This window comes from Piliocolobus tephrosceles, chromosome 11 (genome assembly GCF_002776525.5).
Source record: "Piliocolobus tephrosceles isolate RC106 chromosome 11, ASM277652v3, whole genome shotgun sequence".
NCBI classification, from domain to species: Eukaryota; Metazoa; Chordata; class Mammalia; order Primates; family Cercopithecidae; genus Piliocolobus; species Piliocolobus tephrosceles.
In genome coordinates this window covers 16761023-16778197 of record NC_045444.1, presented here as the reverse complement: position 1 = coordinate 16778197, position 17175 = coordinate 16761023, and the positions used below count along the sequence as shown (strand labels likewise).

Sequence of the window (17175 nt, the reverse complement as noted above, 5' to 3'; positions counted from 1 at the left end):
GGTTTTATTCTACTGGGTCTGCCTTGAATTCCATCAAAAAGGGCATAGATATTTAAGTACCAGAAGTTCCTTTATTGCAGTCAGTTTGGAAGGCAGTTCTTGTACATCAGCTTCCTCCATGAGCTGGGAAAAGGTCTCTGTGGTGTTTGAACTATTCAGAAGAGCTGCTCCAAACAGATGCCAGAATGGGCTAAGTAGTGTGCTTCTTCCCCAGCACTGAGACTAGAAAGCCCCAGAAGATATGGAAATCCACGAGTTCAGAGGATGGGCAAGTTGCAAGTGGCCTTTTAAAAGCCTTCTCTTCCGTGTTATTTCTCTTCCGCTAAATGCATCACTGAGTCTATTAGCCCCAGTGCCAAGAATTTCAACTTGTTTTCACAAATGACAACAAAAAACTCCATCAGAAATGATAGTTTCTTTAGCTCATCAAATCTCTATTCACTGCAGAAACGTTGTTGTCCTTGTGGTTTGTGATCTGTGATTACTTTTGTAAAGACAATGAAAAGGCAAAATATATAGGTGGAAACTTAAATTGACTTTATATTGCTAAGATTTACTGTCTTCAAAAATAGCATGCTAGATTAATGCATTTCTGATTTCAAGGTGCTTTGTTTTAAAAAAAAAACTGGTCTTTGCACATAGTAATTCTATCAGACAGTGGTCTGTGGAAGAAAACGTCGTATGTGATTTACTTCTGGGGGCTTTGAAGAATAAAAATACTATTTTTTACTAATGATCTGAGATATATAAAACATGGTTGTAATATGCAAAGACATCTTTCAGTTATGGACTTTTTCTCCTTCGATGTGTTTGTTGTAGGATCTAAGAGAGGAATGTGTGAAGTTGAAAACAAGAGTGTTTGATTTGGAACAGCAGAATCGAACACTAAGCATTCTATTCCAACAGCGAGTCAGACCCACTTCTGATCTGCTCCTCCAGGTATGTGTTTATCTGGAAAACAATCTTTGCTACTGAAATGCTATTGACAGGAAGTTACTTAAGTTCGGAAGTTAGCAACATCTTAATGAGCAAGGCATATTGCATCAGAATCCCCGTTCTTTCCTCTCTCAAGATGTGTCATTAAATTTGAATGTGTCTTAAGTTCTTGACTTTCTAAAGCTACATGCAGATAAGGAAATGCACTAACAAACAATAAACAGGCAAAAGAGACAATCAGAAGATGTCCTGTAGTAAACTAAATGGAACCATGGAAAGAAGTTAGGAAATAATTGATTGTTTAAGGAACCAACCTTTGTAGTCTTGCATATGTGATAAGCAAGGAAGAATTTTATGTAATGCCAAAGCACATTTTTTAAAATTTCAAACTCTTTATAATCGGAAATACATGTGGGGTTTGTTTTTCTTTCATATCTCTCATATCTCTCTATTTCATATCTTCTTATAACAGACACCTCCTGTTTCTATCTCAGTATTTTTACAGGTTGTCTTTTTCTAAGTGCTCTCATTGAACTGTGTTTTTTACTTGCCTTCATAACATGGAAAGCTGTGGAAAGTCAAGCCATTTGAATCGATTTGAAGCTGGTCCTGACAAAGCACTAGAGAATATGACCCCCTGCAGGGAAAACACATGAATGGGGAGACGGGTCTGCAGGGCTGGCCTTTGCTGTTTCCGATGTTTGTGATCCTATTAATGTGTATATTTGCTCAAACAAGCTCCCATGAGCTTTGCCCCAAGCCCTTCTGAGGCTAAGCTGTCAAAGGCTGCATCGAGGTTTCACAGGGGCAGTGTGCAACGTACAAAGGTCAGCCCACCACTGCATGGTCTAATTGGCTGAGAGGAAGGTCATTCTCCAGCCTCTGGTCATCTGGACGATACTGTCCAGCACTATAACCACTAGCCATGTAGGGCTGTTTAAATTTTAATTTTAAAAATTTAAATTAAATTAAAATTAAGTTCCTATGTCCAACGAGCCACGTTTCTAGTCATCAAAAGTCACACGTGGCCAGGGGACTACCTTAGCACACCGCGCGCGTGGAGAACATTTCCCTCACTGTGGAAAGCTCTGCTGAACGGTATTTTTCCAAATGATCCAGACTGTGTTGCTAATTTACTCTCTGAATTTTGGCATAAAAATCTTAGGACTCCTCAGAGAAATAATGGGAAATTGTAATTCATTTCAGAGAAAGAAAGATGTTTGGTAAGCTGAACATCAGAATGTAATTTGCCCCCCAAATTAAAGTAAAACAGCTCTCTGAATTATAAAATAAATCTCATCTCCTAAATTAATTTCCTCTCTGCCTTATATGTTTGCACATAATTCATAATTTATGACTCAAAAATTGTGTGGGGCGGGAAGGAAGTCATCTGTCTCTATTCTGTTTTCTGTTCCTGACCACCATAAATGTTTGTCACAGGGGATCTTGCGTTTATAAAAAGTTGTGTTTCTTTCACAATCTCATCATCAAGATTCAATATTAGAACTACTTTTTTTTTTTTTTTTTTGAGATGGAGTCTCGCTCTGTCTCCCAGGCTGGAGTGCAGTGGCACGATCTTGGCTCACTGCAACGTCCGCTCATGGGTTCACGCCATTCTCCTGCCTTAGCCTCTCGAGTAGCTGGGACTACAGGCACCTACCACCACGCCCGGCTAATTTTTTTTTTTTTTTTTTTTTTTGTATTTTTAGTAGAGAAGGGGTTTCACCATGTTAGCCAGGATGGTCTCCATCACCTGACCTTGTGATTCACCCATCTCAGCCTCCCAAAGTGCTGGGATTACGTGCATGAGTCACTGCACCCGGCCCGCTAGAATTACTTTTAAAAGCTGTTGCGTGTTCCTAATTTTTTCTGTTCTGCATGTTATAACTTGAGGCTTTTCTGAAGTAGTGTTTAAGACTCTGCAGTCCCTGTTTATGAATTGTGATCATTTATTTGCACGGTAAATACACGTGCTATGGATCTATAAGCATTTTCATTGGCTGTCACAAATTTCTTAAATTCATACCCAAAGATCAGGGGATGATATATATGCTAACAATAGAAATAAGTGTTTATTCATTTGGTGTTTTCAGCCAACACACTACTTATTTCTCCCAAATAGCACTGCCTTCCAGGAGCCATTCTAATTTAAATATTATTTATAAAAGATGGACTGGTAATAGTTCTGTGAAGAATAATGATATCAAGTGTGATACCTGCCCTCTTAACATCTTGGAGCTCATAATCCAAGACAGAGGACATGACTGGCTTTTCAGATGGTTTGTTAATTATTTCACTCATGGTTTTTCATTTTCTGTTAGTACTTTAGGGTTCAATTGAGAAACAAAATATATACAACGGAGCTAAAATACAATCATTCCAAACTTGCTTCCCATCTATGGATACTCAGTCATTATGTGTTGAGTGGAATAATGAACAAATAACAATTCATTGTTCTGGAGAGTTATTTCACATAAACCTAAGAGAGGTCTATGCTCCCACCTCTTCTTTTGAAGCTTTCCTGTCTTACATGAATGTCGAGGCACTATGCAGTTATGTGTTTCAGCCCAGTATGTCTGAGGATGTGGTGGGTGGGGGCAGCAAATCCATCAGTGTGCCCCTGGTCCCAAATATTATAGACCCTATAGCTGCTGCCTATGGTCTGTGGATTCATTATAGCAGATTTCTAAGTAGTTTTTTGCACTTCTTAGAAGGCTGCATTAGTTATTATTTGTTGAATATAGCCTAATGATTCTCTACATTCCAGATACCTGAAGAGAAATACAGAAAGAAGAGTTAGGAACACATTGTGATTTAGGTAGACAAATTATAAATAGTATAAAGGAAAATAACATATAAGAAACAGACAATTCTTTGTCCCTTAAAATATAGAATAAGAGATTACATGGATATCATTTAGCAAATTCTTATGTGGGAGAAACAGAAAGGGAGCACTCTGAGGAAAGAGAGCGCTCTGTTGACAGATTCTGGTAAACTTACAAAGGGAACCAGGTCCCTGAGGGAAATAAGAAAGGCCTAAGCTGAAATTAAAATTTTAAGAATGACAACAAACTTCTCTTTGATTTCGGTTTCTAGAATGATATCTCTGGGTCTATCAGTGGCAATAAATCAGATTAAGAAGACCCCCCTCCATATTAAATTCAACATTGGAAGTAAATTTCAAGGAATCGAGATGGCAGGGTAGCAAACAAAATCCAAAAGTAATATTCTTACAGAGACTGGAATCTCTTAACTAAGCTCATTTGAACCTGCTTGTGCAGATTCACTGATGCTCACCATTCTCTCTTTTAAATCACGCTGAACAATACCCTCAACTTAATGAATGTTGGCAACTGGTAAAGAGCTCTCTACCATGTGCACTTATTTCTCTTACCAGTGGAGCTGAATACTTCCCAAGAATGAGTTATTTTTGTAACTCAGTAGGTCTACTCAAGTAGTATTTGTGATCAAATTAAATATAGGTGTCTAACTATAAAAATAAATTGTGGAAGACCAGAAATTGTATTAAATGTGGAACAATTCTGCTGCAAACTGTTCAAGTGGTTTTAAGTTCATGTACCATTGTTTAGAAAAACAAAAGTTAGGAATCATAGGCAATGTATAAAGTGTGTGTTGCCAAATATTTTTAAAAAGATAATGGAAGATTTCAACAAAAAGATCTCTAAGCAAAGCAGCAGCCTTGGCCATACCGAAAATGTCATATACCAAATATATAGTAGTGCTTACCATGTGTCAGACTCTATTCTACAACCTTTACAGCACTCACCAATTTCATCTGTATCACAGTCCCATGGGTAGCACCTATCATTGCACCCGTTTTACAAATGGGGATACTTTGGCATAGACAGGCTGAGGCCTGTAGCAGGTATTTGACAGACCAAGGATTTAAACCTGAAAATCTGGTGAAATTAAGTCCCCCCTTTCACCTCCAATTGGTGCTCCCTCTGCGTGGAACATGAATGAGTAAGAGGACAAATGTTCTGATTCCCTACTGTAGGTGACATTTGAATTAACTGGTCCACCTGGGATTGAGTCAGATCAGAGGGCTTCTGCAGTACAGTCCCAACAAGGAGCCTAACGTCTTTACACATTTCTGAAGTGTGGCATCTAAGATTTTCCCCTCCCTATGTGTTCTTTTACTTGTTTTGGATGCTTGTGTAATCATTATCCTGACAGGACATTATTCTCGTATTTTTAGCCTAAGACAATGTTTTCTTTTCTTTTTCATCTGATATTTCAAAAAGTCCTACTACTGATATCCTTAGGCCAAGTTAGGATGAAAAGAATTTTATAGGATAGATTATTCACATCAACAGTGGAGGATCTGACAGCTTAGAACCAAGGTGCAAAAATTTGCTCTTACTTCTTAGAATGTGAACTTTTTGTTTTTGCTAGTGTTTTATACTATTATTTCCAATAAGATGAGAGGGCTTTTACATTCTACTTGTTCCTCTTTTCTTTTTCTCTCTCTTAATTTTCAGTATAAATCTATCCATGAGTCTGATCTGGCAAGACACTGCACACTTTCCTCTCCACCTGGCCACAAGCCAAGCATCCCACTGTGAGATCCAGCCAAGGGCCACCCCAGCAAGGGGCCAGCCAGGGCCTTGGCAGTCCTCACTGAACTTTCCCCATACTGCAGTTCATGTAGTGTCAGTGGTCTGTGCCACAGTTAAGGGTCTTGTGTGGAATTGTAGAATCCTGGCCTCCATGAGTGGGGGTCATCCAGTGCAACCCACGTAATTAGAGATTTCTTGATAACTTTTAATTTTAAATTGGTAGCAATCTCTTTGAGGATAAGAGCTTTTACTTTTTCCCCCTTTACATATACTATCCCTGTTTATAATACATATTCAGTGCATACTTGTTGATGGCTTTGCACTTAATTGCATACATTTTTTTCTAAAACTCAGTTTGTTGGGGAGGAGATTCCAACCCTGATAAGGAATCTAATCTTCATGGCGAGAAGACCATGCCGCCTTCTGTCCACTTATGTATATTTTCGTATCAAAGCCCTAGGTGCCCGATTTATATTTTTCCAATTTTTTATTTGTGAGAAGCAGAGATTTGTAGACATTTTCACTCTTTGCCACCTTAGAACTTGTCATTGTGTAATGAACACAGCTATACAGCACTACCTGGAACTGAACAATCACGTAAACAACCAACACAGAAGTATCTTCTCTAGGATATTTGGTCATTTGGAGAACTTAGAAAATGTTAGCGACATTATACACTTTTTTTATTTATTTATTTTTTTGACAGAGTCTCACTCTGTCATCCAGCCTTCAGTGAAGTGGTGCGATCTCTGTTCACTGCAAGCTCCGCCTCCCGGGTTCACACCATTCTCCTGCCTCAGCCTCCCGAGTAGCTAGGATTACAGCTGCCTGCCACCACACCCGGCTAATTTTTCATGTTTTTAGTAGAGACGGAATTTCACCATGTTAGCCAGGATGGTCTCGATCTCCTGACCTTTTGATCTGCCAGTCTCGGCCTCCCAAAGTGCTAGGGTAACAGTCATGAGCCACTATGCCCGGCTGTTATACACTTTTAAATGTATGTATTTTGCTTTTTCAAAACATCTGCCTTTGGGGTGCTTTCACATATATGTAGCTGAAGTGGGACAAAAAGATGAAAAGAAAAAAGGCTAGTTAAGCAGGCAGCCAGCGGTGAGAGCAATAAGGGAGGGGTAAATGAGTGAGTAAAGAAGAGGGTAGAGAATGGAACTGTAGTTCTTGAGTTTTTGTGATGCAATCTTTTCATTCTGATCAATTGTGGCCTCTCTTGAGACACAAACTAAGAAGGAGTTGGGAGAAGAGGCAAGAACATCCACACAAGTTTGAAGCATCTACCTGGCTTCTCACGCTGTTCATCTTAGGAGTTTCTGGAATGAATGAACTCTGCCCCTCGGCTGTTTGTGTGGACCAGCCATGGAGGCGCCTCCAGCCCTGCCCTACAAACCCAATATCTAATTTAGAAAGACCCACAGGGCGACAGGAGGAGCAGCCAGTGATGCTTCAGAGATGCCGAGTAACGCCAGGGCTCAGATGGCAGAGTATCCACTGGTGGTGAGCCTGTCATCCTGCATGGTTACAGGACATTGGTGGTTTCATTATGGGCACCGGCCAGACATAAAAACATATGGAGAATGTGCAGCAGGGATTCTGTCTCATGCACTAAGCACTGGAAAGGATATTAACCTGTCAGACCTGCAGAAAGTGGCCCCTTTGAGAGGTAAGGGATGCTTTGAAAAATCACACAGTTCCTGCAGGGCAGGGCTTTCGATGATGAGATGTAACACGTGAGGTTGGTTTGGGATCAAGTAAGAGCTATACAAAAGATGAGAAAGAATCATCAGGGTTATGGCAAGATGTGATTTTTCCCTCTTCATAATATGCCCAAGACCCTCTATAGACTTGCTTCACACTTCAACAGCCTCATTTTTCTTTTTTTCCTGACACAAATTCTTTACTTCAGCCAAGCAGAAATACTTTCACTCCACAGAGCGTGACATAGGTTTTCCTTCAACTGTTCCACTTTGTATGTCATTTTTCTGTTCAAAATGCTACTCTACCCCTGCCCACCCCACCTCTGCCACTCCTCTTCATTCGATTACCAAATTGGGAGCACCCAAAGTAATGTCAGTGCTGAGGAGTCCATGTGAAATGCACTTGCTCAAGAGCCTGTGGTCTACAATTAAGCCTGAAAGTGAAATGATGTGCTGAAAGGCATGTGGGAAGCTATCGTAGCCAGGCAGAGACGGGCGTGGGGCAAGTGGAATCCTAGCTCTGCTTGCAGAGGGCCCTGGGGAAGGCCCAGCAGAGGAAGCCATGCCTCCATGTGACTCTCAGTGGACAAGAGAAAGTATAAATGCCATCCGGAAAGAGCACGCTGTGCAAAGGCATGAGAAATTGTCTTCCTCACAATCTGGTTTCCAAATTCATATGCTTTGGAGGTACTCCTGGAATAAGATCACAGCTCCCCGCCCCACTCAATCTCCTACTCACACCTTGCTCACTAAGTCCTGGTGGTGTTGATATATTACTTTGTAAGTATGCTACAGTTCTTTTTGCATACCTTTGCTGTTCATTCCCAAAGCAATTGAGGGGTATTTTGTTGTTGTTGTTGTTCACAAGACCGATTGCTTACTAGTCCATGTGTCATGACTAAATGCTGTGTTCCCATTAGCTTACATTCAGCATTATCATGGAAGGTGCATGTGGTCTGTTATAAGGAAATCAAGGTATGATTCCTACTCTTTTCTTGCTTGATTTGGCCTTTATTTTCTTAGGGACAAAAACCTTGTTTTGACCTTTGAATCCTCCCAGTACACAACTTGAATAAACGTGAGCCTCAATAAATGCTGAGTGAACTAAGGATTACGTGAAACCAGGCAAATGGAAATGCTTGTAACAGAGGTACAGGGAGGTGGTTTCACAAATGAAGTAGCTCCAAGGGAGGGAAGAGGAGAAGGGAGCAAGAGCAGTTCTTAGAGTGCTGAGTATTTAAGGTGATAAAGGCAGGCTTTGAAACATTATGTTTAGATGGGTCAAGGCAATTAGGGGAAATTATCTCTCCTTTTAAATGAGTTTCAGGTGTTTTGTTGTTGTTTGTTATGTTTTATCTCTTCCTGTGGCAGGTGAGACTGCAGACATGGGTTCTATCTTGGAATTGTTGGCTCCAGAAGCTGTAGAGATTGTATTATCTGAATGTGCCTTTGGTCAGAGGGACCGATGTTTCCATATTTTTTCATGGGTTTTTATCTCTCCATTCCACTGCCTCTTAAATTTTAAGTAACTTAATGGAAGGCACCTAACTTTCTAGTCTTCATATCCTCCTAAAATTAGATATATGTATCAATTGTATTAATATGTATTAATTGCTTTCAAGAGCACATGGCTGACTTCTCATCATATGTGTCAATCTGTATTACTCTGTGGTTGGCTCTACATAAACCATCCTCTCACCAAAACAATGAAAACTCTCATGCTCTGAGATCAGATGCCTTAAGGGGCTAAACCAGGTGAAGGAAGCAGGAAAGGAAGTTGTGTGCACTGCGGCCAGCCCCAGCCAGTTTGGCCCCATGGAAATGCTAGTTAGGTGTCGCCGTAGCTTTGAAAATTTTAAGAAGCTAGAAATGCAGACTTTTGCATGTAGTCTCTCAATTTTTAAATGTTGGCTAACACCTAGTTCAACTATTTCATGACACTGATGGAACCCAATAAGGCAACTGTGGACCAGGATTGGCCTGCAACCTGCTTTTCTTTCTCTGCCCTGAAAATGATGGCTTTTTAATTTAAAATGTGGTGCATGTACTCAGAATACCTGGGCACTATGCTGCACAATCGTATTCTTGGGACAGCCAGAATATATTGCTTTATTCATTATTTCAACAAAAATTCATTGAGCACTATGTCCTCGGTAGTGTACTGGCTCCTGAGGACACAGATAGTTTAGACACAGTTTCAGACTTTAAAAGATCATCATTTAATAAGGAGACAGATAATGTAAACAAACAGTTTTACAGTAGAGTAGTAAATACAACAGAAACATTTACCATCCAAGGTTCTCAGAGGAAAAAGTGACAAACACTATTCTGGGTGTCAGGAAAGCCTTCTAGGGTATGGTCACAGCTAACCTTGACTATGAAGAATAAATAGGAGTTTGTTAGGGTAACATAGTTTCCAAAAAGCAATTTGTGAACTACGTTCAGGACTAATACTGGGATTTGTATTTACATTGATCCCAGGTCCTGGATTTAATGATAGCTGTAAGATTATAAAATTGTCTTACCCTGATTCAGCCTTGTTTGGCCTTCCCAACCTCTTGCAACAATATCAGACTAACTCATCCAGCTCTGCAGGAAAACAAGAACCTCCAGGAGTGGTTGAAATTTCTGTCACTGTGACCTTCAACAGCACTTCTTTCTAGCTTTTTAACTGAAGAAGAATCTAGTTAAACTGAATTAAGAAACCTAATGGAAAAGTGAAGAGCCCTCGGTGTCTAAAGTTTGTTTGAAGGATTTCAACATTGAATAGAGGTTCAAACCCTGAACATAAATCAGCATTATATTGCAATAGACTGAGTGATTGAAGTGTAAATTCAGGAAATGCACCTTGTAGCATGAAACATTCAGGCGATGTATATTTTTATCATATTTCAAACACAGAAAACCTGATTATCCTGAATTTAGTAAATTTCATGCAGTAAATGTTTATCATGGTAACCTAAAAACTCCCCTAGTAAAAATTGTTATTAAGCACTGCATTTTCGTTCTGAGTTTTGGATAAATAGAAGGATTTTGAAATGCAAGCGATAGGAAGTACTGAGAAAGGAATGGTGATATCTACCTGGGGATTTCATTATGCAGATTACAGCATTCATTTCTTGGCACTGGAAATCGTGGACTGTCCATTGCTATCAGCAGATGTCACACTAGGGACATCTTATTCCTGGCACAAAAAGATTAAGTAACCTAAACTCTGACATGAAAGACCAGTGTTTCCAGAAATGAAAAGCAATTTTGGCTTTGTTCTGTCACCTGGCTTACCACGAGGGTGCACTGGTCTAAGAGCTGCCGTGAAACACTTGGGAGCAGCTTTCTGGAATTGGCCAGTGATTTGCAGTCTGCCGCAGCTCTTCAGGAGACTTGGGAACAAGTCTTTAACCTATCAGCTGCAGGGAGGAAGAATATCTTTGAAGTCCTAAATCTTGGCTGCATGGGTCAAGGAAGGGAGGGGAAGGGAGGAGAGGTTAGATACCAAGGAAGCAAACAGATGCATCCAGGATCTCTTAGCAAAGCCAGAACAGGCTGAGCCTCCTTGGGAAGAGAACTGCAGGAAGGCCACTGAAGCCCCGTGCTGCCTGGGATGGCCAGACCCTAGAGGTAAGTGGGGTTAACGTTCAGTTGTGCCTGGCCTACTGCAGCTGCTCAGAAATACACTGAGACTGGGCTCACAGTAGCCCCCATTGTGATCAGGGGGATGAAGATAAAGATTCTCAGGGCAAGATACCCTCATATCCTAATGCCACTGGTTTATAGCTTAGAACTGGCTACACTAGAACAGTTGAGCCAGATTCAAAGGCAGAAAGACACGCCCCACTTCCATCTACTGCGTCATATACAGGCACACACAAGCCCAGGTCAAGTTTTCAAAAATCCTAATGGAAACCTCTAGACAGGTGAGATGATAGTGCACCTTTATGAAACTGGGAGACCCAGGAAATGTTGCCAAGTCTCCTGTTCATGAAGCCATCTTCATGCAATTGCTTTCTAGCAAACTTTTCTGCCTTTAAAGCAGTTTGTATGTCTTACCTGGGTCAGTTTCTGTCAACCAGTGTCAGCCTAATGTCTCAAAATCAAGAAGTGAAAAAAAAATGCTTGACTTTTCTGAAAAGTTTGAAAGGCCGTTCATCTGCAAGGAGGCTCACTGGAATGAGGGACATTGCCCTGTATGTCACAGACCCTGATAGGAAGCGGATGCCACTGTGACTCACTGGTGAGCTGAGAACAGCCACACACACGTCATCACTGCCTCCAGCCATACTCTGTGGTTGATCAATCTCACAAGTACCTCACAAGTAGGAAAACAGAAGGATCAGCAGAGTCCCTGTAAAATAACATGAGTTAAAGGAGCATGAGAATCTTTGCAAGAGTGTCTCATTAGGAGAGGTAGCCCCCACAGTTCTATCAGCTTAACACGTACTGTACTAAGGTAGCAAAGTGTTTCTGTGAAACTGGGTTGGCTGAAGGCCAGTGTGGTCAAATCTGACGTTTCCCAAACAGATATCTTGTAGTTACATTGATAAAGCTTTGTGATTGTTCCATACATTTTTAGCAAGCAGAAGGCATCTCACTGCATCTTTACAATAGGCCCAGGGTATTAGTGCTGTTTTACAAATAGGGAGATGAACTCCTAGAGGCTGCAGCTTCTTCTTAGGGTTCTTCTCCGGTCCAAAGCTTCCTGCTTTAAATTTACCCACTGCCCAATTAGGCCCTCATTTCCAAATGTCACTTAATGACTTTTCCTAGGCCTGCATGAGGAAAGTATATTGAAGTGGCATTCAGCAAATTGGCCAATTAAAAGACATTTAATGGTCTGTTTGGACTTGGCAATGTGCTATGCTTTGGAAAAATCAAATTCAATACATTTGGGTGGTGTCCACATAATCTGAGTTACAGACAACACTGTTATGGGCATAATAGATATTTCCCTAAATAAGGACATGGATCTAATAACCTAGTAACATGATCAAATCACTTGCCCTAGAAACATGTTTATGCCAATGAGTAATATAACCATATATTATTATATCTCAACTTTCAAGATCATATAATCTACCCCCCTCCCTGGTTATTGGACACTCAGATTGATACTTGCCTTTTGCAAGGTCGCACAGTCTGTTTAGAGGAGAACAGTGACTCAATTCCAGGAGTCCTGATTCTCAGCATTGTACCCTTTCTACTATGCTGTGGGGGTAATAAATTTGAAATTTACCTGAATTAAGGAATAGAAAGAGCTTGGCATGAGAGATATGCCTTCAGTCTAACAAGCAGCTCTGGGAAATGGTTCAGATGGAGTGGACTGACTAAATCATCAAGCTCCAAGGAGGCATGTCAGGTGGACCAGAGAGGTAGGGAGAAATTAAAGGCTACTAAGATCCAAGCAGGCTGAGATTCACATACCCTCTCTACCACATGCTGGCTAGGTGACCTTGGACCATTCTTGAAATGTCTAGGACCTTAATGTTAGAAGCTAACAAATGCAGAAGTTCTTTGCTTTCTCATCTTGTGAGATTTGTGACCTGCATCTGTGTGGCAGGGGATTGGGGAGGTGCAACAAATGATCTATTTGCTCAGCACTGATTTCTGAGAAACTGTGGTCTGAGCAAATGAGATATTGGCCCGAAAATATACTGTATGAAATCAGTTTCTCTTTTCTATTATTGACTTGTTGTTGGATTTTCCTGGGAATTTGTATTTCTGGGGATTCTCTAGGGATATTTAGCCCTAAGTAGAACCTTATGGGCTTTTAGCCCATTGACTCGGAGTGAATGTTTCAGCAAGAATAGTGTCTGAGATAGGCAGGAGTTGGAAATGTCCTGAATTAAGCTATCTATGTAATCTTGTGGTTAACTTTCAAAAAAGAGGGGGAGCCATGGCTGGATCACAGAATCCTTTGAGTATCTGAGCAAGACAGTAGGTTTTCTCCCTATATACAGAGAGAAATTAGCTTGTAACTTCAAGATATTCAGGGCCTCTGGGAATCCTGTCTATTAATTAAGAAATTAATCCCTCAATTACCAAATTAATTCTGAATTAAAATTTAATCCACGATGATCATCTGCATCATAACTGCCCTTTTACCCTTTATTCATTCACATTGCATTGGACACTTTCTATTTCATATTGTTTCTTTGCTTCAGTCCTGTTTTTAAATCTTTACCAAGTATGACAGATCCTGAATATCCATCTTTGTAAATTCAAAGTACAAATCTCCTTTAAAAAAACAGTTGTTTTTAGCTTTTTCTGTTCACTTTTTAAGTTTTATTTTATTGTATCTTTTGGGGACAAGGTCTCGCTATGTTGCCCGGGCTGGAGTGCAGTGACTATTCAAAGGTGTAATGATACCACACCACAGACTCAAACTCCCAAGCTCAAGTGACCCTTCTGCCTCAGCCTCCTGTGTAGCTGGGACTGCAGACATGCCCACCACGCACAGCAGGCTTTTCCTTTTTATGATTGCTTTTCCCTCCCAAAGAGCTAACAAGTGAATGGAAAAGGATAAGAATCATGTCTTCAAAATCATATTGTATAACAGATATATTTATGTTGTGAAGAAATCAGAATTTCAAAATAGAACACATTATACACTTTTGGACATGAGATGCATACAGATGTGTTCCAATAAGCCTTGCTCATATTTCATTGTTACATTTGACATTGTTCAAGACAGGCATTGAAATTCTTGAATTAACGTAAAGATCTCATAATGATATGAGTGCAAAAAGCCGTTATCATTAATGTTGCAGCAGAATTTGCCATAAAAATGAGAAAAGCTGAAATGAAAGAGCTGATGCCTCGGATGGAAAATTGTCCTCTCATTACAATGTTATGTCCATTTCTAAAAGGAAAAAAAATAATTCGCTGACTTAATTCTATATCAGGATAGGACATGTGAGATGTTCCTGGGTGCCCTTTGTGCATCTGGGTGGATGACCACAATTGATTGTTCACTGAGCTATCAGACTGTTCATTTCAGTAGCTAAATTTTGCTTCTGGTCTCTGACCAGACTGCTGAAACACTGAAGATCCACATAACATATTATTAAATTAACTTCTCCAAAGCAGTTTCCTAATGAATCTGAGTCTTTACGCTGGTTAAGAGGAAGCATTAGATACATTCTACATATAGTTGTGACCTGTTTCTGAAGAATATTTACATCCTCCTTTATCCACCCCAAAAGGATTCTCTAATTTCTCTTTCCAATCAATCCTTCTCAGTCCTCAGCCCCAGGCAACCACGGCTCTGCTTTCTGTCACCGTGGATTAGCTTTGTCTTTTCAAGAATTTAAACAAAATCATGTAAGATATACCCTTTTGTATCTGGCTCATTTTGCTTCACATGTGTTTGATATTCAGCCATGTAGCTGCTTGTATCAGGAGTTCTTCCACAATGACTTTTGATTTTTTGATTTGTGATGAGATGTGTCCTTGAAGGTGTTCACAGAAAATGTTCAGTAAGTTACATGACCAGTTTTTTGGCAATAGATTCATTTGTGGCTCAGTTAATACTTAAAAATGTTATCCTGGGACTTGGTGTACTAATGCAGCGTTGCCAAAAGGGATGATATGTGTATATCTGTCTAGTTGGATTCTAAGGAAAACAATATATATAGAAAAGGCAGAACAAGGGCTTTGGAGTGAAATACACTTGGGATCAAATTCAGTCTTTGCTACTCATTAATATCATGACCTTGCCAAGTCATTTCATTTCTGTAAATTTCAGTCCTCTTTAAAAGGAGAAAAACAATACTAACTTCTTGGTTGTTGTGTGCATATATTTTAGAGTTAAGAGTTAGCATGTGTAAGGTACTTAGTACAATGTATTGCACTACCAATAATAACTATTTAATTATATTCTTCTTTTATCATTATTTTACCCCATATTTCCCACATCTCTTTAATCTCTCCCAATATTGAATGCACTTTTGGGGTTTATTTGCTTTTCATTGCCCTATAGTCTGAAGTATTTTGATAATTTCCTTTAGCCACTTTGTATATACTTATAGATTTTTATAATATAAATATGGCCCATTTCCTACTTTTTAAAAGTATACAATTGAAAACAGACACTATTTACATGGCATGAAAATTTGCCTATTTCATACAATACCTGAATATTTAATTTGTAATTGAATTTACTTAATTCATGAAATACACAAATCATTCTCTGTAATAATAAAATGTGTAGTGTATACAAGCATATACAATTTATAAAAGAGCCTTAGTTAAGCCACTGTTATTTCTGCTTACATGTTAGAGACTCTAATAGCCATTCCTGAAGCTAATCCAGTTCTGCCACTTTCTGAGTGCTGAATTGTGTGACTTTAGACAAGTCATTTAAATTCTTTAGGTCTCAGTAGGTAAAATGAAGGATTTGTCAAGAACCAGGGATCCTTTTTTCCGCTATAACTTGATTTGTGCTGAGGAAAAAGGATAATGGATGGAGGGATGGAGGAAGAAGTCATTGAATGTTAAGAGTCACCACGAAGGGCCGGGTATAGTGGCTCACACCTGTAATGCCAACACTTTGGGAGGCCAAGGCAGGTGGACCAACTGAGGTCAGGAATTTGAGACCAACCTGGCCAGCATGGCAAGACCCCATCTCTACTAAAAATACAAAACTTAGCTGGGCGTGGTGGGTTATGTCTGTAATCCCAGCTACTCAGGAGGCTGAGGCACAAGAATCGTTTGAACCCAGGAGGCAAAGGCTGCAGTGAGCCAAAATCATGCCAGGGTGACAGAGTGAGACTGCACCTCAAAAAAAAAAAAAAAAGAAAAGAAAAAGGAGTCACCTTGAAATAATATGAAGAAACGAAGCTATACTGTTCACCTAGATTTATATCCCAGTTCTAAAATTGTACCTCTAAATTAATTATATCAAATTAATTACTTATTACTGACATATAAGAAGGTTTTCATCAGCAGGAAAGAAACTGTAAAGAATTTCTGAAAATGTGAAAGCTAATAAGTTCATGAAGGTATGCTGATATTAGAAAAACACACAAAAGCCAATACGTTTCTTATGTGTCAGTAACAACCAATTGGAAAATGTAATTGAGAAAAGATTTCATTCATAATATAAATAAAAAATATGAACTACCTACCAATAAACCTAATAAGAAATATGTAAGATCTAAATGAATGAAACAGGAAAACATAATAAGAAAAGAAAGGAAGAAATGAATAAGTGGAAATATATATCCATGAGATGAGAAAAGTCAATGTTATAACAATGTTAATTCCCCAGAGCCAATCTAAAATTAAATGTATTTTCAATCAAAATCAAACACAATTTTTTATGGGACTTGTCAAGCTGATTATAAAATACACCTGGGAAGTTAGAAATGTTCTCAAGTAGCCAAGTAAGCATTGAAAATAAAGAACTACCCAGAAGTATGGGGTGGAAAAATTACCCTGTGGTACTTCAAAATATTCTATAAAGTTGTAGCTATTAAAACAGTATGGGTTTGGACCAAGAAGAAATAAACAGATTAAGGGAGGAAAAGTCTCAAAGGTCCATTTTTATATGAGAATTTATTTTATAATAATAGTAGTGGTAAAGAATGATGAAATATGCATAAATGGTTGTAGTGCATTTGATAATTCATTTGAAAATGATAATAATAATTGGAGCCCTATCTCACATAAGGAAATATAAATTTTATATGGGTTAATACCCTAAATGTACAAGAAATTGTGTAAATACTGAAGAAAACACAGAAGACTTTTTTTTAAATTTTAGTGTATTGGATATTTTCTCAAGCAAGGCATGAAACCGATAAGTCATACAGGAAAGGACTGTTTGACTAAATCAAAATTTTAAAATTTCGGTTGATCAAATATTCCATATACCTAGGCAAGATAGGCAATAGACTAGGAGAAAAGGTTTTTGACATACAAATAAAGGGCTAAAATGGGAAGCAAATAATTCT

The 17175-nt window shown here is 39.1% G+C and overlaps 1 protein-coding gene across 1 annotated transcript in view; it reads left to right on the top strand.

Annotated features, from left to right (window-relative positions):
- Positions 1–17175, top strand: part of NCKAP5 (NCK associated protein 5) — an 836097-nt gene that overhangs the window by 644002 nt on the left and 174920 nt on the right. The window contains exon 9 of the mRNA XM_023195916.1: positions 820–939. Within this exon, the coding sequence (XP_023051684.1) occupies positions 820–939 (120 nt within the window). The remainder of the gene's footprint in view (positions 1–819; positions 940–17175) is intronic.